Source organism: Musca domestica, unplaced genomic scaffold (assembly GCF_030504385.1).
Source record: "Musca domestica strain aabys unplaced genomic scaffold, Musca_domestica.polishedcontigs.V.1.1 31, whole genome shotgun sequence".
Classification (NCBI taxonomy): Eukaryota; Metazoa; Arthropoda; class Insecta; order Diptera; family Muscidae; genus Musca; species Musca domestica.
In genome coordinates, this window is record NW_026712309.1 from 6,163,687 (window position 1) to 6,184,173 (window position 20,487).

The following is a 20,487-nucleotide window of genomic DNA, read 5'->3' on the forward strand; positions in this document are numbered from 1 at the left end:
TACACCAGCTAAGGGACTGAATCTCCTCTTTATTGGTTGATTTTTAGTGTGTAGCTGAACTAATCGGAGACGCTTGAGCTTCACATTGTTATCCATTCTGTCTTTGTTAGTCTTACACTGGAAATACACCAGACACTAACGGAACTCTAGGCGCTTATAACTCGCATTTTTTTTTTTAAATTATTCATTTGACATCTCATTGTCAAAAGTTATATTTATAAATCCATTGTACATACACAAATGTAGTGAAATGTGACAAGGTAAATTACAGAAAATGACAAAGGTTATTTGAAATGACTGTCTTCTTAATTTTAACATGGTTGTCCTCATGGTACAATGAAGAGAAGGTAGGTCAACTTTGAAAAAATTGCACTACCTGTTTGGCTTGTAATGTCAGAATTAGTATCAAAACAATAAAAAATCAAACAACTTGTTGCATTTATTTTGAATAAATAATTGAAAACCGTGAAAAACGAAACCAGTTCATCCATATGAAGAGCTGGATATTATTATTTGAAATAAGGCTCCCTATATTGTACCAGGTGTGTATCCATGGTAGAAGAATATAGGTAGACGCATCGACACAGCTGCTGGGACAATTAACTGTCACACCAATTTTGGAATTGAAAATTTTGAATGAAAAATTATTTAAATTTGCAAAAATTGTTGAAAAACGCGGATTTTAATAATCTCCGAATGACGTCGTATAAGAAAATATGTAAAAATCAACTTATATTTGAAAAAAATATTTAAAATTTTTTGACATATGAATGCTCCCAAGCGTTGATGCATTTACCTGAATTCTTCTGCCATTTGTGTATCTTAACACGCAAGTGCTTTGTTCTAGTATATGCAAGAAACTAGTAGTTTTGCATTTCGATATCATAAAGGGAAAATCGGTGTTGGACAAATTCCAGAGGAGAAGATTTCAAGTCTCCAATTCTCGGTCAGATGTGAAAAGGGACAATATCGACCCAATTCTTCCAGTATCTCCAATTGTATTTAAATTTCGTAGATCCCAATATTCTACTAAAAAAAAAACATATAGAACGGACCACTCCTGATGGTACCTTCCCGCAGGTCAAAATTTTGAATAACAATGACGCCAATAAAAGGCAAATTCCTCCCTCCCTAAATTGTGGAGAGAGAGTTGTCTTCAAATTTCACACATCTCAATATTTCTGCCATGGTACAATAAATAAAGGTAACTTCATTTCAAATTAGCATTCCCAGCTCTACATTTTCTGTAACTTACCTTGTCAAATTTCAATGCATAAAAAAAGTTCCCATCTCTGATTTTATGTGTATACAATGGATTTATGAATATATATATTTACAATGAGATGTTTTCAAACGTATAAATTCGAAAAAAAAATTGTAAACATATGATTACATGACTTTACCTTCTTAGTTCTACCATGAATTCTGCCAACACGAGATCTGTAGTGGGATTCTCTAAGTCATTATTTGAGTTACCGACAAAAATCGGTAACTTTAAAACCCAAATTTTTGATATAAAAAAGAAGTCAGAGTTGACAACATTGGTATCTATCGGTAGGTCTTAACGACTACTTGAGTTAGAGAATTTCACTACTAATGTGGTTATTTCTTCTGGTATCTTCATCACAACAGGTGAAAATTTTGTAAACCAATAAACCTCACACAATGTTAAATATTAATCCTATTCTTTTCAAACTTTGCTCATCCCAGTACTTGTGCACACTCAAAATCTGATGTAAAGATGGAATGCAGGTCCGGTTGGAAAATTTTACAATCCCTGTCACAAAAATTATAATAGTCACATGCTTGAGATCATCATTTACGGTCTTCTTCGGATTTAAATAGATTTTAGACTTAATTCTACCAAGCTACTAGTTTTGTTTTGAATTATATTTCTGGTTTGTTTCAGAACCTGCAAGAATCTACTAATTTTGCAATTTTCTTCGATATCATAAAGCGAAAACCGGTTATCATAGTAAAAACTTTTAGATTCTTGCCTTTCTGGAACAGACTATTCGACTCTTATTTTATTATTTTAGGGAGACCTGAAATAGATCAAATTATCTCAGTGTATGTTACTGTGTAATTAATATCTGTTGTATACGTTACGTATTCAGTAACTACTAAACTACTATCGATGTAAGCATATGTAATAAACACCATCACTCAGTTGTTATGAGTTACCTGAAGGCAACAGTTGTTTTACTAGCAGACCGGGATATATAACAATTATGGCGACGAGTGAACCAAAACCGCGTGGCAATTTTCAAATGGAGCCATTTGATGAAAAGGCTACAACCTGGAATCGTTGGGTGAAAAGATTTGAGACGGCGTTGGCGATTTTTGGTACGAGCGAGGCGATGAAGGCTAAATATCTATTACATTTCATGGGTACAGAGGCTTATAATAAGCTATGTGACAAGGCTTTACCCTTGATACCAGAGGAATTGCAGTATGATAATATTTGTGAATTGCTGGAGAAGCATTATAACCCTAAACCCAATGAAATATTTTTGAACTTTAAATTCCACTCACGTAAGCAAGAACCTACAGAATCCGCCGCAGAATATTTAGTGGCTTTGAGGCATCTAGCAACGGGCTGTGGATTTGGTGAATACCTGGACAAAGCACTGAGGAACCAGTTTGTGTACGGCATAGGGAACAGAAAGATTCAAGGCCGGTTATTGGAAAAGGACGATTTAACATTAGATGATGCAATACATTTGGCAAACATGTTTGAACAAGCTGAAAAGGGGTTCCAGGAAATGAATAAGCAGCAAGAAGCCGTTGACATGGTGAATATGAGAAAGACAAAAGAGAGGGAGAAAAGAGTCAGAGAGACAGAACAAAGAGCGAGATCGAAACTGAATACAAACTGTGACAGATGTGGCAGCAGTAAGCATAATTCAAACGATTGCCGTCACATAAATTCTGTATGCAATTTTTGCAGAAAGAGAGGCCACTTAAGGCGTGTGTGTTTTAAAGCAAGATCTACAATGAAACAAATATCTGACGGCGAAGTCAGTGGAAAGGAGGACTCAGAGCAAGAAGTGTGTAAGATGGAAAGTAATGGACAGAGCCCCAGCATACGGGATAAAATTCTATGTACATTGGAAGTAAATGATCGTAATATCACATTTGAAGTTGACACGGGAGCGCCGGTCACCATCATAAGTCTTGCCGATGCGTACAAATATTTTTCGAAGAAAATACGAATTCATGAACCAGATTTGGAACTCTATAGTTATTGCAAGACGCCTATAGATTGCGCGGGATACATATGGGTGAAAGTAAGAGCCAAAGACATAACAAAAGTCAAAATGTATTTAGTACGGGCCAATCGGAAACCATTGCTGGGAAGAGAGTGGCTGCGGTTAGTTAAATTGGACTGGCTGAAGATGTTAAAAGGAAAGAGTGTGTCATCGGTAAGCGTAAACAAAATTCAGGAGTCGGCGAATTTGGAAGGTCAGTTAAGGAGTATCTTGGAGAAATATCCAAATTTATTTTCGAAGTCAGTGGGCAAAATTAGGGGGTTTCAGGCGCGTTTGAATATTAAAACCGATGCTGTCCCGAAATGTATGAAGGCGCGACGAGTACCTTTTCCACTGTTGCAGAGAGTGGAAGATGAATTAGATGACCAAGTAAAAGCTGGATTATTGGAAAAAGTGGAACGTAGCGAGTGGGCTACACCAATCGTGGTGGTCAGAAAGAAAGATGACAAGATACGAATTTGTGGAGACTACAAGATAACGATCAATCCGGTCTTAGTGGTGGACAAGCACCCATTGCCTACAGTCGACGAATTGTTTAGTACAATGGCAGGCGGTGAAAAATATTCGAAGATTGACTTGTCCAAGGCATATCTGCAGTTAGAAGTACATCCAGATGACCAAAAGTTCTTAACCCTGAGCACACACAAAGGATTATTTCAACCAACAAGATTAATGTTTGGCGTTGCTAGCGCCCCGTCTCAGTGGCAAAGATTAATGGAGCAGTTATTAGCGGATATACCGGGTGTTAAGGTGTTCCTGGATGACATTAAAATAACAGCCAAGGATGAGAGGACACACTTAGACCGGTTAGAAGAGGTGTTAAAAAGATTAGACCGATACAATATGCGAATAAATCTTGCTAAGTCGGAATTTCTGCGAGAGAGTATTGAGTATTGTGGTTATGTGATTGATCGACAAGGAATTCGTAAGATACCAGCCAAGATTAAGGCTATTCAAGAAATGAGATATCCGGCAACCAAGGACGAAGTTCGATCATTTTTGGGACTAGTGAATTATTATGGTCGTTTTATAAAAAATTTGAGCTCTATAGTTTACCCTCTAAATCGATTACTGCACAAAGAAGTTCCATTTAATTTTGATGCTAAATGTAAATGGGCTTTCGAAGAAGTAAAGAGACAAGTGGGATCAGAGGTGGTGCTGACACATTATGATCCAAGAAAAAAATTAACATTGGCAGTGGATGCGAGCCCTACGGGTGTGGGAGCCGTATTGAGTCACGAATTTGGCGATGGAACGGAAAGACCTATACAGTTTGCATCGCAAACTTTAAATGCAACACAGAGACGGTATAGCCAAGTAGACAAGGAGGCATACGCAGTAATATTCGGGGTAAAAAAGTTTTTCCAATATGTATATGGAAGGGAATTTACTTTAATTACCGACAATAAAGCAATATCACAGATTTTTGCGCCTGACAAGGGATTACCGGTATTGTCTGCAACGCGTATGCAACATTACGCAGTATTCCTGGAATCTTTTGATTACAAGATTCGTTTGCGTAAATCTAAGGAGAATGGGAATGCAGATGCGCTATCGAGGCTTCCTGTAAATGAATGCAGCAAAACAATCAGCGAGATTGATCAAATTGAAATGGAATTAATTGAGAATTTGCCAATCACCGTCAAGGAATTAGGACAAGCCACAAAAAAAGATGCGGAAGTAAGACGTTTAGTAGACAGTTTGTCATATGGCCGGAAGTGTGATCCTGCCGACAGTTTTGGAATCGACCCATCCGAATTTAGCTTGCAACAAGGATGCTTATTAAGAGGCATAAGAGTGTATGTGCCAAAACCGCTGAGAACTAGAATAATACAAGAATTACATTCGGGACATTTTGGTGTATCAAAAATGAAGTCACTTGCCAGAGCGTATTGTTGGTGGAAAAATTTAGATAAGGACATTGAAAAAGCGGTTGCTGACTGTTATGAATGCCAGATCGGGCGACCAGATGTAAAGAAAGAACCGGTTCATTGCTGGTTACCTCCGAAGAAAGTTTTCGAAAGGGTGCATGTGGATTACGCTGGTCCCTTTTTGGGCAAATATTTTTTTGTACTGGTGGATGCTTTTAGTAAATGGCCGGAGGTAAGGATAGTTCGAGACATTACCACGGAGACAACAATCGAAGTATGTAGAAGTATATTTGCGCAATTTGGAATACCAAACATTCTAGTCAGCGACCACGGGACGCAGTTCAAAAGCGCGAAATTTCAAGAGTTTTTAAAACAAAATGGTATCATGCATAAGTTGGGGGCACCGTACCACCCTGCAACGAATGGTCAAGCAGAACGTTTTATACAAACTTTCAAGACCAAGTTGAAGGCAATGCCTCGTAAGGAGGAGTTACAGCGGAAAATTGATCAAATTTTATTGGCATATCGACGAGCAATTCACCCGGTCACGAATAAATCACCAGCTATGACAATGTTTGGGCGACAAATACAAAGCAGATTGGACCTCCTACTGCCCAACAATGAAGTCCGAGACCCCGAAAGACAAAAAACTACAAGAGAGTTAGCAGTAGGAGACGCTGTAATGGCTCGGGATTATATGGATAAGCTTAAGTGGAAGCCTGGAATAGTAAGAGAGAGAATTGGTGATTTGCATTACAAAGTGAGGCTGGAAGATGGTAGGTGTTGGAACAGACACATTGATCAATTGAGAAAGATTAATGGCAGAGTAATGCTGGATAGCGAAGTTGAGGAAACACATAGTGCTAGTTATGAGCCATCAGATTTGACTTTGGAGAAGAGAGAGAACCCTACAAGTATGAGTAATGCGGAACGAGAAGCAACAGACGAATGCGTGATGTCAGACAATCGAGATCAGTCCTTCGCAACGCCCCCAAGTTCTCCGGGGTCAGCATTCATCGGATTTGAAGAGCCAGCAGGGAATGGCGAGGCAGTCAACATAAGAACGAATCCTAGGAGGAATATACGGCGACCTCATCGACTAAATGATTATGTTATCGATACGGATTGAAAGGTATTAGTGTTCGGAGTTTTTAGCTAATAGTATTTTATTGAATTCATTTTATTATTTTTGTTATAAGAGAGGGGAGAGGTGTTGTATACGTTACGTATTCAGTAACTACTAAACTACTATCGATGTAAGCATATGTAATAAACACCATCACTCAGTTGTTATGAGTTACCTGAAGGCAACAGTTGTTTTACTAGCAGACCGGGATATATAACAATATCGATTGGAACAATTATCAATCGATACTTCCTTTCAAATAAAGTATCGATATTTACGGCATTGCCATCGATGCTTTGTCAGCTCTATGAGGACACATGAGATTTAAGAATAATTGAATTTCGGTAAAATTGTGCTCAATTGATATAATTTAAATAAATAATTTTTTTTATCAAGAAGAAAAAAATAACAGATGTGAACGGAAAATATATAAGTGTTTGATTCGACGTTCAGAAAAAATCTTTTTGACATTTCAATTTTACCAATAAGAAATTCCGTGAGAAGTTGTGTAACATCCATTCATCGGCCAAAGAGCTTCGAAGCGACGACATTCAAATTAGTTGCGATTAAAAATTGAAAAGATTAACTGTAATAGAATGGCTTTGGAAAACGACAATAAAAACAATGGAACATCTCAAACAGATAAGAAAGCAATGAACAATCAATCTCCAGTTGTCGAGGCTACCAAAGGAGAACAATCAAACGATTTGAAAAAAAAAGGTTGGTACATCAAATAATGTTCAAACATACACATTCAGCATTAAATTAGAATGTATGTCGTGCCTATATATAAATTCAGGTGAATGGACTTAGTGATGCATCTTCAGAATTCAAGAAATTTATGATGGCTTCTATCAATTTAAAGTAATTCTTCGTGTCCATAAAGAACATGTCGCCCAATAATAATGTAAGATTTGGAAAAAAACAATCACATAACAATTACGTAATTTTTAGTCAGCTATCTTGCCCATTGTTGTACAAACTGAGCTATCTGCTGGCTGTTTTAGATGTTGGACTTCTCAATATTGATTATAGCCCTAGATAGTCGTCCATTGTGAAGAGTGGTATGTCGTCGAGGCATGTTAAATTCATGTACATATGTGAGCTTGCATATGCCGGCATACCATTTCATTCAATAGTTGTTGTTTTAACCTACAATTAACACGTGCATCGCCTAGGTACATATTTCTACATGCTGCCACTTTCTTTACCAGCACTTGATTAAAAGTTGTGAAACTTGTAGCGTTAAAACATCTAGCGTAATATCATTGTAAAGTTAATTAATGCCATTGCTTTTATTCTATGCATTTTTGTGTGGGTCTTCGGCTACAAATTGGAGCAATTTTACATAACAATATTATCGGGTGATACCAATATGGGACGGTTTGACTTCCAGGTTATCATATACAACAATTTCAATTACACTTGCCACCGGCGAATGAGCATGCCAAGCAATTGTGCTCTCAATTTACAAATCTCTATGGGAACTCTCTTAAAAACATTCAATAAATACAAGTTTGTATACATAGTCGATATATACATATATTTACACGTGACTTGTGTGGAGAGGGGGTTGTTATGTTGGTTTTTGTTTTCGTTTTATTTTGTATATGATGCGTAAACTGATCAAATAGTATAGTGAGACTTATGAGCATGTTTTGGGATCACGAATCAATATGGATAGGGAAGGGATAATAAAATGCTAAACTATTTCTACATCTTTTATTTCCATGTTACGTACCTACTTAATATTTAAACTACATTGTAGTTGATATTTTTATTTTTGGATGAAAGAACAAAAAAAGATTTGCCCGAGAATTGCCAATTGTTTTCAATTTCCATTCCTTTTACCTCTCTCTCCATCAAACACGAACTTGGCGCAGCTAAAATTATCTCCCTAATATACATTGGGACAAATGTAACACTTATTTAATGCATGAATTACAACAAATTTCATTTTTTAAGAAAATTCCTATTAGTGATGAAACTTCAATAAAACAAGTACAAAAGCTATTTGGAACGAATTTGGCAATTCTCAAAAACAATAAATTCCGTTAAAAATTCTGATAAAATCTTAAAAATACAGAATGTAGCCGTTATATTAGGGTCTATACGACGACATGGACCTGCATTGATCATAAGCCATTACAATATTCAAATGCGAAACTTAAAAAAATCGGTTAATAATGTAGCTAAAATCATCAAATTATCGAATATTGGGAGTTACCGTTATATGGGGGCTATACTAAGACATGGACCTGCACAGACAATTTTCTGTCTTAGGCTGTAGAATTCATTACGAACTTTAAATACCAAATTTGAAACAATTCGAATAAATAATGTCCTAAATCATCGTCTTTTAATAATAATATTATATCAATCGTTAATAAAGCTAATGGTGTTTTAGGATTCATAAAACGGTGGCCTAAGGGATTCTCTGATCCGTATGTTACCAAACAATTATTTTTATCACTTGTTCGGCCTATACTAGAATATGCTGCAGTCGTATGGGATCCTAATTATGCCATTTACTGTAATGAAATTGAATCGGTGCAAAAACAGTCTCTGCTGTTTGCGCTGAAAGATTTTCATTGGACAGTGACTTTGCATTGCCGCCCTATACTAGCAGACTAAAATTAATTCTATTGCCTAATTAGACGTATTATGTTCAATACTATAATGGCGTATAAAATCTTAATGGTAACGTGCATTCGAACTCCCTTATTTCTTCTTTCAGAATTATAAATCTCATTTAGATTAAGCAGGTATTGTCAGTTATCACTCTATTGGTGAAAAGTAGAATGTGTCTTGACTTCAATTCTTTGTTTGATATTGTAGATTTTGGTACTATTGACATAATTGGTCTGTTCCAGAACTGCAATAATGTACATTTTTGTACTACGATAACCGATTTTCGCTTTATGATATCGACAAAAAATGTAAAAATAGTAGATTCTGGATAATTATGAATAATTATGTATTTAAATGAGTAGCAATAGATTTTCTACAGCTGGTATTTCAATGCCTACGCGATCCCTACGTAATGGGGAGGTCGAAAAATAAATAAATAGGACTTCCTCATTTTACATTGCTGCAAACCCCTTTTTCACTTGTTCAGGATGTTTGCCAGAATATAAAGTGGGTGAATATAATTTTTTTCTACGGCCGCTTCAATTATTCCCTTTTACGCATTGAAGATGGAACTCAAGTATAAAATAAATAATATGTTAATATACCAGTGTTGATAAATCATTTGAAATATATTTTCCTAGAAGTCAAACAAAATTATTATCTTAAGATGATATATACGAAAAATTGCAAAATCGTTTATTATTTCAATACTTTCTAATTGAAGCCAAATAGCTAATACATTGGCCAATTACACCTAAGTCTGTTTTTACACGGTCTTTTTGTACACGGTTTTGATATAACACGGTTTGAAAATTGAATATTTTTAATTTATTTACACGATTTTATTCCATTTAGCACGATTTGAAATTTTATGTACTTAAATTTTTTTGTCAAATTTAATTTTTGCGAAGTATGTTCATATCACAAAAAAGTATTTATGAAAGAAAAAAGTCTGAAACCATCAATAGTTTGCGAACACTAGCTTAAAGATTTAAGTGAATTCCCCTTTAGCGCGTACAAACAATTTTTACTGATCAAAGCAAATGTGAATAGCCTATGTGCATACAATAAAATTTACTGGTCAGAGCAATTGAAACGTGTCAATATTTTGTGAACTGTTAATGCAATAAGACGTGTTTGGTAAAGAAAAAAATAAAAATTCTTGTTTTTCACTAATTTTTATAGGTTTTAGAGATTAGGAACAAATCACCCATTTTTGTATAAGATCAATGTCTTTTTTACACGGTTTTTTTTTACACGGCTTCTTCTGGAACCAATCTACCGTGTAAAAACAGACTTAGGTGTATAATCAAATAACATCCACGTTGCTTTAAAGACATAACACATTTCAACATATTTTTTCTTAGAATATACAAATCTACAAAGAGGCCAAACTAAGCTATAAAATGAAATTTTACTTGAAAAAAATTACAAATATAATTCTGAATAGGAGTTATTTTGTAATATTTAAATAGATTCCAGTTTACCCTAAGATTTAGCTACTTGATTATAATTTATATTTGAAAACGTAGTTTACTTGGTTAGGTGTGACAACGCATTTTAGAGGATATTTAAAAAAGTTCACTGTTTTTATACCCTCAACCATAGTATGGAGGGTATATTAAGTTTGTCATTCCGTTTGTAACACCTCGAAATATGTATTTTAGACCCCACAAAGTATATATATTCTTGATCAGCACAAAATTCTTAGTCGATTTAGCGATGTCTGTCCGTCTGTGGAAATCACTTTAGCTTCCGAACGAATTGAAGAAGATTGATACAATTTTACTCAAATGTATATTATGTCTGCAGGACTTTTGGTATTGAAAATGAGCCATGTAGGTCTACCTTTTGGTATAGCACCCATATAACGGTACCTCTCTATATTCGGTATTTCGTCGATTTTAGCGACAATATTCATAGGAATTGTTTCAAATTTGGTATTTGAGGTTCGAAATGGATACTAAAGCCTAAGATAGAAAATTGTCTGTGCAGGTCCACGTCTTCGTATAGCCCACATATAACGGTACCCTACAATATTCGGTACTTTGTTGATTTTAGCGACATTATTCACCGGAATTCTTTCAAATTTGGTATTTGACGTTCGTGATGGATGCTACAGCCTATAACAGGAGATTGTCTGGGCAGGTCCGCGACTTCGTATAGCCCCCATATAACGGTACCTCCCGATATTCGGTATTTTGATGGTTTAACGACATTATTTATCGGAATTGTTTTAAATTTGATTTTTAAAGTTCGTAATGGATTCTGCAGCCTACAGAAAATTGTCTGTGCAGGTCCATGTCTTTGTATAGCCCCCATATAACGGTACCCCACAATATTCTGTACTTTGTTGATTTTAGCGACATTATTCACCGGAATTTTTTCAAATTTGGTATTTGACGTTCGTGATGGATGCTACAGCATATAACAGTAGATTGTCTGGGCAGGTCCACGGCTTCTATAGCCCCCATATAACGGTACCTTCCGATATTCGGTATTCTAATGATTTAGCGACATTATTAACCGGAATTGTTTCAAATTTGGTATTTGAAGTTCGTAATGGATACTACAGCCTAAGACAGAGAATTGTCTGTGCAGGTCCATTTCTTCGTATAGTTTCGCATTTGAATATTGTAATGGCTTATGACCTATGCAGGTCCATGTCGTCGTATAGACCCCAATATAATGGCTACATTCGGTATTTTTTAGATTTTAACAGAATTTTTAACGGATTTTATTTTATTTTATTTTTTTTTTTTTTTTGAGAATTGCTTAATTCGTTCCAAATAATGGAGGGTATTCAAAGTTCGACCCGGCCGAACTTAAAGCTTTTTTTACTTGTTTTATTAAAGTTTTGTCACTAATTAATACTTGATTCTGGTTTGGTGTTTGATGTGCATGTGAATTCTTTAGTGTCCAAAGTTAACTTTATTTTAAAGAAGTTGTACTGCTTGGACATAGTTTTGCCTAAGAAGATTAGAATTTAGTTGGTACATGCATTAATAATGCCTCACTTTTTATATTGTATTGAGATTTTTGGGGGTAGCTACGGTTTTGTTTTTCGTAAGTTAAAACTATTGTTTCATAGAGTAATGCGATATGTTTTTTGTGTCAAACGTCGTGATCATATATCTCCTTCTGTGAAAGAGTTTCTTGGTTGTTCGTTTGAGTGTTTTGTGAATTTAAGGTCAATGTTGTTCTTCTACAAACATTTTAAATTGAGGACATCTTCTACTCTTTTGGACCTTTTTAAGTTTTCGAGATCTGTAAGGAACCTGCAAATTGTTATACCACGCTTGACTCCTCTGTTGGAAAAATCCTTCTATGTAAGAATTGCTCGCATTTTCAACAATCTGCCACCTAATCTTAAGACATTCAATTCTTCCCTAAAATGTTATAGGCGTAAATTATATGCTCATTTCAATATTGTTTAAAATATATAGTTTTCTTGTGTTAATTTGTTTTTTTCCTTGCATAGTTGATTTATCTAAATCTTCAATGAATTGTGATTTTTGCTAATCTTTTTTTTTTGTTATTTTTTTAATGTTATTTTTAAGATTAAGGATGTTATGAATAGTTTTGAGTAGTCATGTATAGGAGTTCTTGGAACCATCAATCAATTGTTAATTTTATTCATTTTTTTGTTAATTTGTTTTAGTGTTTAATTTTAAGTAATTCTTTTAGGATTAAGGATATTATAATAAGGCTAGGTTTCTGTACCAATTGAAAATAAATAAAAATAAATAAATAAAATAATATGAATTTTCGAAAAAAATGTAATTTGTTGTAATTCATATTCTCGGGCAAATTTTTTTTTTTTTGTTTTTTTTTTTTTTTTTTTTGTCCAACAATATAGCAATTCCAATATTGAATTTTAAATATTAAGTAGGTACGTAACATGCAAATAGAAGATGTAGAAACAGTTTAGCATTTTATTATCCCTTCCCTATCCATATTGATTCGTGATCCCAAAACATGTATACAAACTTGTATTTATTGAATGTTGTTAAGAGAGTTCCCATAGAGATTTGTAAATTGAGAGCACAATTGCTTGGCATGCTCATTCGCCGGTGGCAAGTGTAATTGAAATTGTTGTATATGATAACCTGGAAGTCAAACCGTCCCATATTGGTATCACCCGATAATATTGTTATGTAAAATGGCTCCAATTTTTAGCCGAAGACCCACACAAAAATGCATAGAATAAAAGCAATGGCATTAATTAACTTTACAATGATACTACGCTAGATGTTTTAACGCTATAATAGATTTATTTTTTATTTTAATCGCAAAGATTTTTGCCTGGAACACACTACAGTCGTTGCTAAGTTTGTAGGATTAACGTATATTAAGGATATAACAGAAGACCCCAGTACCCTCCCACATTCCATCTTAGAACCGTATGCATAGAAAGCTATACCAAATCAGAGACTTCTAAAGGACAAGTCAAAATATTGACACTAAGTAGATTTACCTCTGCTATTACGGCATCATAACAACATACACCCCAATGTTAAATAGTTTTAAAAGTAAATGCAATTTTCAATTAATTGGAAGCAACAATGGAATTCAAGTTTGATTCGAAATTTTTGGTTTACAGAAAATTTTATCCGTAAAACTGGCCTGTAATTGTGCTTTTTATGCTAACATGTTTCTATTGAGAGAAGCGCCTCTACATATTTTTCCATGATGCATTTAGTCTAGTCTTTACCATTTTATGTTTTGGATATACCGCATAAAGGTGTCAAGTGTGTGGATGACAAGTCGAAGTTCAACAGTGGTGATATGTAGTCATTAGAATTGACTTCTCCTCTTATACATTCCACACCACCTAAGATCGCAGAGTGTCAAAAAGATTTACTGCCCCATTGATAAAATTCTCTGAGACGTGCCCTTCGACCTGATTGTCTGTTTCTCTAGTTGAAGGCTTAAGGAACTTAATCAAAGTAAGGTATCTAGTGCGGCCTGGGATGTGTTCCTGAATCCACTTATGATCGTTAACTATGTGGCCTTTGAACTTTGTCAATGCCTCATCTATAGGATGATTTACTTGAAGATTGCCACCACACAATTAGAAACACAATAATTTAGGTTCTCTCTTCATCTTGCATTCAAGTTTTTCTAATTTATCGGTTTTTATAGTAACATATTTCCATTCTTGCCGGTTCCGAATCGGATCAGATATTACTTTGTATTCATTAATAAATTAATAATTTTACAACTAATATTTTGTAGGAAAAAATTCGAAAAATGGATCTAAATCGGATAAAGTGGTCAATGGCCATAACGTAGACAATAAAGCAGAAGTGACATCCAATGGTTCTACAGATACAAATGCCAATGATGTCACAGACGTTGAAAAGAAGGAGGAGGTATCTGTTCCCGAAGGAGAGGAAACGTACGAAGAGGACATAAATTTGGATGCCTTACATGACAATGGCATTACAGTGAACATTCAAAGTCCTGGTGCGGAAATGTGGTCAGTTCAATTATCCAGCATGGAACTCGTCCAAGAAATCCACCAATTACTTATGGATAGGGAAGACACTTGTCATCGCACTTGTTTCACATTGCAATTAGATGGTGCAACTTTGGATAACTTTGCTGAATTGAAAACGATTGAAGGTTTGAAAAATGGGTCAACCATAAAAGTTGTTGAGGAGCCATACACCATGCGGGAGGCAAGAATTCATGTTCGTCATGTGCGTGATTTGCTGAAGAGTATGGACCTAGCTGACGCATACAATGGCGTTGAATGTAACTCGCTGACATTCTTGCACTCCATCACACAGGGAGACTTGCTCGAAAAGAAAAAATCTCGTCCTGATTCCGTTGACTGCACGCCACCAGAATACATTATGCCGGGCGTGAAGGAAGCACCTTTGCAGCCATTGCAGCCCGGAGTGAATAAAAACTCGAAGGGACCACAAGCTTTGAAAGTTCTCACAACATCCGCATGGAATCCACCTCCTGGTCCCCGTAAGCTACATGGAGACCTGATGTATTTATATGTGGTTACAATGGAAGACAAACGTTTTCACATATCCGCTTGCCCCAAAGGCTTTTACATCAACCAATCGACTGACGATGTATTCAATCCGAAACCAGACAATCCCAGTCATTTAAGTCACTCCTTAATAGATCTGCTTTCGCAAATATCACCTTCATTCAAACGTGCCTTCCAACAAATGCAGAAGAAACGTACCCTACGTCATGCATTTGAGAGGGTAGCAACGCCTTATCAAGTGTACCAATGGACAGCACCTCAATTGGAGCACACAATTGACGCCATACGCGCAGAAGATGCTTTCTCTTCGAAATTGGGGTAGGACCTTAAATATAACACATTATTTTTCCTTGCAAATGCTGTTTTCAACTTATCTCTTTCAGATATGAGGAACATATTCCCGGACAAACTAGGGATTGGAATGAAGAACTCCAGACCACCAGGGAACTGCCCAGAAAAACGTTGCCAGAACGTCTGTTGCGTGAACGCGCTATTTTTAAGGTTCATGGTGACTTTGTTATTGCTGCTACTAGGGGAGCCATGGCAGTAATTGATGGCAATGTTCTAGCCATCAATCCAGGAGAAGATCCCAAGATGCAGATGTTTATTTGGAATAATATTTTCTTTTCGCTTGGCTTCGATGTGCGTGACCACTACAAGGAGTTGGGAGGCGATGTTGCAGCATTTGTAGCACCGCGCAACGATTTACATGGCGTACGCGTATACAGCGCCGTCGACGTTGAGGGATTGTACACATTGGGTACCGTGGTGGTGGACTATCGGGGATATCGGGTAACTGCTCAATCGATTATTCCTGGAATTTTGGAACGAGACCAAGAACAATCAGTAGTATATGGAAGCATTGATTTCGGCAAGACTGTACTCTCCCATCCCAAATATTTGGAGTTGCTCCGCAAAGCTGGAAAACATTTGAAAATCTTACCGCATTCTGTTCTGAATGAAAGAGACGAACCCGTCGAGTTATGTTCGTCGGTAGAATGTAAGGGTATAATAGGCAATGACGGCCGCCACTACATTTTAGATTTGTTGCGAACTTTCCCACCAGACGTTAACTTCCTAAAATTGGACATTGAATTATGTCCCGAACTGAAAGCCATGGGTTTCCCCATTGAACATAAGCACAAATTGTCTTGCTTGCGCCAGGAATTGCTGGAAGCATTTATTGAAGATCGTTATGTTAGTTTTATAAGAAATGCTGCTCAGCACTTGCAGCAACTGAATGCAAATAAGAAATCTCAAGAAAAGGAAGCAACAGCTTCCATCACAGAGAAGGAAGAAGAAACCAAAAACGAAACACAAAGTGAAAACGATCAAAAGAAAGACGACAGTGAAAATAAATTGTCGAGCAATGAAGCTATTGAAAACGCCTACGATGCAATCAAAGAGGCTCAATCAAGTGTGGCAACTGCTGATGAAACACAAGCATCCGAAGTCGTTAAACGAGCTTGCGCTGCTGTTGGTTCTCTAAAGGAGAAAGAATTCGACTTTCGTTTTAACCCAGATGTCTTCTCACCCGGCATACGCCACGTGGATGACAAAGAAGGTAGTAACTCATTGGCTAAGCAAAAGAAATTGGTGCAAGAAGCTGCAGAATTTTTGGTTTTGAAACAGATCCCTGCCTTCATAAAAGAACACATGAGCCACACATCGCCTCCTATGGACGGCACTAGTGTTACTGAAGCTCTCCATAGTCATGGCATCAATGTACGCTATTTGGGTAAAGTAATTACAATGCTGGCCGAAGTGCCTCGCATGGAATATTTGCATCGCATTTCGGTTATGGAATTAATTATTCGCGCTACCAAACACATTTACTATGCGTATATGCAGAATACCGATGCCATGCATCTGTCGGCTGCAATAAGTCACTTTTTGAACTGCTTCCTTTCGTCTGGCCCCGCGAACCCCAACACCGGCTCCGAGGAATTAAATAAGAACAATAACAACAACGCCAGTACTAAGCGCGGAAAGAACAAAAACAAAACAACCGGTAAAAACAGCCAAAAGAATGGCCAGGCAACAAACAATGATAACAACGATTGGGCTCTTATGACACCAAAGACTTTGTGGCAACAAATCAAAAAAGAGGCCAAATCTTATTGGGACTTTGACATTGGCTGTGATTCCATAGAAACTGCCATCGAAAAATACTCACTACAAAGAGTGAGCATACTTCGTGCCTTCTGCCTGAAAGTGGGCATACAAATATTACTTCGTGAATACAATTTTGAGTCACGCAATAAATCCACATTCACGGAAGAGGACGTTCTTAATGTATTCCCCATTGTAAAGCACATCAACCCTCGGGCATCCGATGCTTATAACTTCTATATGTCGGGTCAATCGAAGATCCAGCAGGGCCTTTTCAAAGAAGGCTACGAGCTGATAAGCGAGGCCTTAAATTTGTTGAATAATGTTTTCGGAGCTATGCATTCAGAGAATCGCTCTTGCCTTCGTATGCTGGCACGACTTAGCTATTTGTTGGGCGATGCCCAAGAAGCCCTGGCCATACAACAAAGAGCAGTTATTATGAGTGAACGTGTTAACGGCATCGATAATCCATGCACTATCTTAGAATATGTAAGTGACGGCCAAAATTATGTTTTCAGTTGAACAAAGTCATTTTTACCTCACATATACTTCCTCTTTTTTAGACACATTTATCCCTTTACTGCTTTGCTAATGGCCAAGTGAGCACATCTTTAAAATTACTGTATCGTGCTAGATATTTGCTGGTGTTGATATGTGGTGAAGATCATCCGGAAGTTGCACTTATCGATGTAAGTTTAAAAGAAATGTAGAAAGAGGGATGGGTCTACAATATTAATGATTTAAAACTTAATGAGGGGACTTTAGCGTCAGTACGATGCAAAAGTTCCTTGTGAATAGATGTTCACATTTTATTTATTGCACAGTTCTCTGTGTCATATATGTTTTCAAATACGTTAGTTACTTCAAACATGGATCAGAACGATTACGCTTTGATTTAGTTCGCTAAGCATATCTTGTTGGTAAGCTAATTCTAAACTACAACTTTTTTCTTTCCAGAGTAATATCAGCTTGATTTTGCACGCCGTCGGTCAGTATGAACTGTCTCTACGTTTTATTGAACATGCTTTAAAACTTAATTTGAAATACTACGGAAACAAGTCGATGCATGTAGCTGTTAGCTATCATCTGGTGGCCAGGACACAATCATGCATGGGAGATTTCCGTTCTGCCTTAAATAATGAAAAAGAAACATATGCCATTTATAAGTCACAAGTAGGTTTAAAACTAAGTTGAAACTTGTTTGTTTATTAATTTGTTTACAAATCTTAATTAGCTGGGCGAGACTCATGAAAAGACTCGTGAATCGGCCGAATGTCTGCGACTTCTTACACAACAAGCAGTGCTTTTGCAACGTAAAATGAATGACATATATTCTAATGGAAAACTCACAACGGGGCTGCCTCCAATCCATATACAACCACCCACAATGGGATCTGTGTTGGATATGCTCAATACCATAAATGGTGTTTTATTTGTTCAAATAAGGTAATAGAAATATGATATGATTCAGCATCTTTAAGCATTACATTTGTTATCTTTTTATAGCCAAAAGGATATTGCCCAAGTTAAAAATGAAATTGAGAAGCGTTTGAAGGACACAAATGAGGTAAATGAGACAACTGAGGCGCTTAAGAAATTGGCCGTTAATGCTGCGACTGATAATGATGCCAACTCCCAGACAACATTGACGAATGGCAGCGATGCAACGAGCACCGCAGCGGATGAACAGACTCCGACTGCATCTAGTTGAATTTCCACAAAGAAAACATTCAGCCAGACTAATTGTAATCCTAAATTTATAACTAATTATATCTACCCATATTCCTTGAATAATGGAAAGTGTTTGCTGTAAAGTCTTCGGATGTGAGAAGATTGTTTTGAACATGAGGAGTTCCATTCACAGTCGTCGAAAACACCAACTACATCATATACCCACATCTGCATACGAACATAAATATATTGTTAATTAGATTAATGTTACAACAATAGGGCCGGGCGATATCCAAATGAAGATGTTGCCTACACAAGAACAACTACTACTTTTAAATCACATTTGGTTTGTGTGCTACCTACCAGAATGAGAAGAAAGCTCCAAATCCACACATATATTATTGTTTTTTTTTTTATTTGATTTCTTTTATGAGAGCTTATTGCTCTTCAATTTTGTTTACAGAATAAGAAAAAGATTTTTCTTCAAAATAATGAGTTGTTTTATTATCATCTTTTATTTAGCCATCTTTAGATTTAATCTCAATAAGCATTGCTACTTGTTTACAAAGCTATTAAAACTACAGAAATGATGACGCACTGGCAGCATTGTATTTAAACCAAACCCATTTTTTATACATTGCAATAAAAAAACGTACGAAAATAATAAAAATAAAACTGAAAATAGATGTAGTTTTTAACAAAATTTTCTATTTCTTTTATAATTGAATCAATTTTATTCTGTAATTGTCATTTTTATAAAATTGGCGATTGTATTCGCAATCCGTGGCAACTAGAGTGTGTTCAATTTGTTTTGTGGACAATGAATAAATTATAATGTAACATTTTATTATATTTTGTTGAGTTGAATTCGTCTATATATGCAAATATATAATATAAAAAAAATATTTTAAAAATTGGAATCAATTGTCTTCGCCTTTAATTGCAAGGAATTCGCAGTTTTTACCAAACTTTTGCGATTTACACATGGTAAATTTTTTTCGAATGCAACTATGATTCACAAATATTTTCTAGCAGTCTAATAAAACCAGTGGATTTCAACCGTCAATTTGATTGCGTATGCACTGGATTGCAGATGTAACGTGTAGGCAATGGAATTGACGCAGTAAGCCCATTTCCACTCTTTTAATTAAATATGTAAAATATATTTTTTAAATCGAGTGTATCTTAGGAAGCGTTGTTCTGTTGAAAACAAATATTGCCCATATCCTCCTATTTAATCTTTGTGAACAAAAATTCGTTCAATATGCCCAATAATGTAAAGGCCACCCCATGATCCAATGTATGCAATTTTGCTTTTACATAAGGAGCTAACACTGCCACTCTTCTTCCAAAATCCGTACGTAATTGTTGCAACATTACCATGATTTTCAAAGTGAAGGTGCATATACATAAAAGCCCTTTTTACTGGCTTAAGTCGTCGGCTGTCTTCTTCGTAAAAGAACAAAAGAGTTTTAGGTTGACTCAGTTCAATTTCGACCAATAATTTATACTTGGAACGTAGGATGTTCCTTTGTTAGTCAGTAAAAAAGCCTTTTAAATTGAGAATACATAAAGCGCTTTGCTGACAGGTTTTTTTTTTTTGTAAAGAACAAAGCAGCGCAGGGTGATCAAGTATAAAGTTGAAGGTTGACCTAGTTCGATTTGGCCCTTCGACTTAAGCCAGTCAAAAAAGCGTTTTATGGATTGTCACCTTAAGGGGGAGAGTACATAAAAGGTTTTTTTTTAACTGGCTTAAGTCATTGGCTGGCTGCTTTTAGGGCAACAAAGGAGTTT

At 36.1% G+C, this 20,487-nt stretch overlaps 2 protein-coding genes across 2 annotated transcripts; both read left to right on the forward strand.

Annotated features, from left to right (window-relative positions):
* Positions 1–2,133: 2,133 nt before the first annotated feature.
* Positions 2,134–6,449, forward strand: LOC131803623 (uncharacterized protein K02A2.6-like). Its single transcript, XM_059125016.1, has 2 exons — positions 2,134–6,275; positions 6,343–6,449. Exon 1 carries the CDS (start codon positions 2,232–2,234, stop codon positions 6,270–6,272), a length of 4,041 nt encoding a protein of 1,346 aa, XP_058980999.1. The 5' UTR covers positions 2,134–2,231; the 3' UTR covers positions 6,273–6,275; positions 6,343–6,449.
* Positions 6,450–6,560: 111 nt separating this feature from the next.
* Positions 6,561–19,613, forward strand: LOC101889786 (protein clueless). The gene is made up of 7 exons (XM_005175448.4): positions 6,561–6,989; positions 14,139–15,228; positions 15,294–17,511; positions 17,586–17,711; positions 17,980–18,195; positions 18,257–18,468; positions 18,529–19,613. The coding sequence occupies exons 1-7, from the start codon at positions 6,866–6,868 to the stop codon at positions 18,731–18,733; spliced, it is 4,191 nt and encodes a 1,396-aa protein (XP_005175505.1). The 5' UTR covers positions 6,561–6,865; the 3' UTR covers positions 18,734–19,613.
* The last annotated feature ends 874 nt before the right edge of the window (positions 19,614–20,487 follow it).

Excerpts from the sequence above, each read along its gene's own strand:
- LOC131803623 (XM_059125016.1), top strand. The coding sequence starts at position 2,232 with ATGGCGACGAGTGAACCAAAACCGCGTGGCAATTTTCAAATGGAGCCA.
- LOC101889786 (XM_005175448.4), top strand. The coding sequence starts at position 6,866 with ATGGCTTTGGAAAACGACAATAAAAACAATGGAACATCTCAAACAGAT. Across the intron at positions 15,229-15,293 it reads GCTTTCTCTTCGAAATTGGG|ATATGAGGAACATATTCCCG; the intron begins GTAGGACCTTAA and ends TATCTCTTTCAG. Across the intron at positions 17,712-17,979 it reads CGGAAGTTGCACTTATCGAT|AGTAATATCAGCTTGATTTT; the intron begins GTAAGTTTAAAA and ends TTTTCTTTCCAG.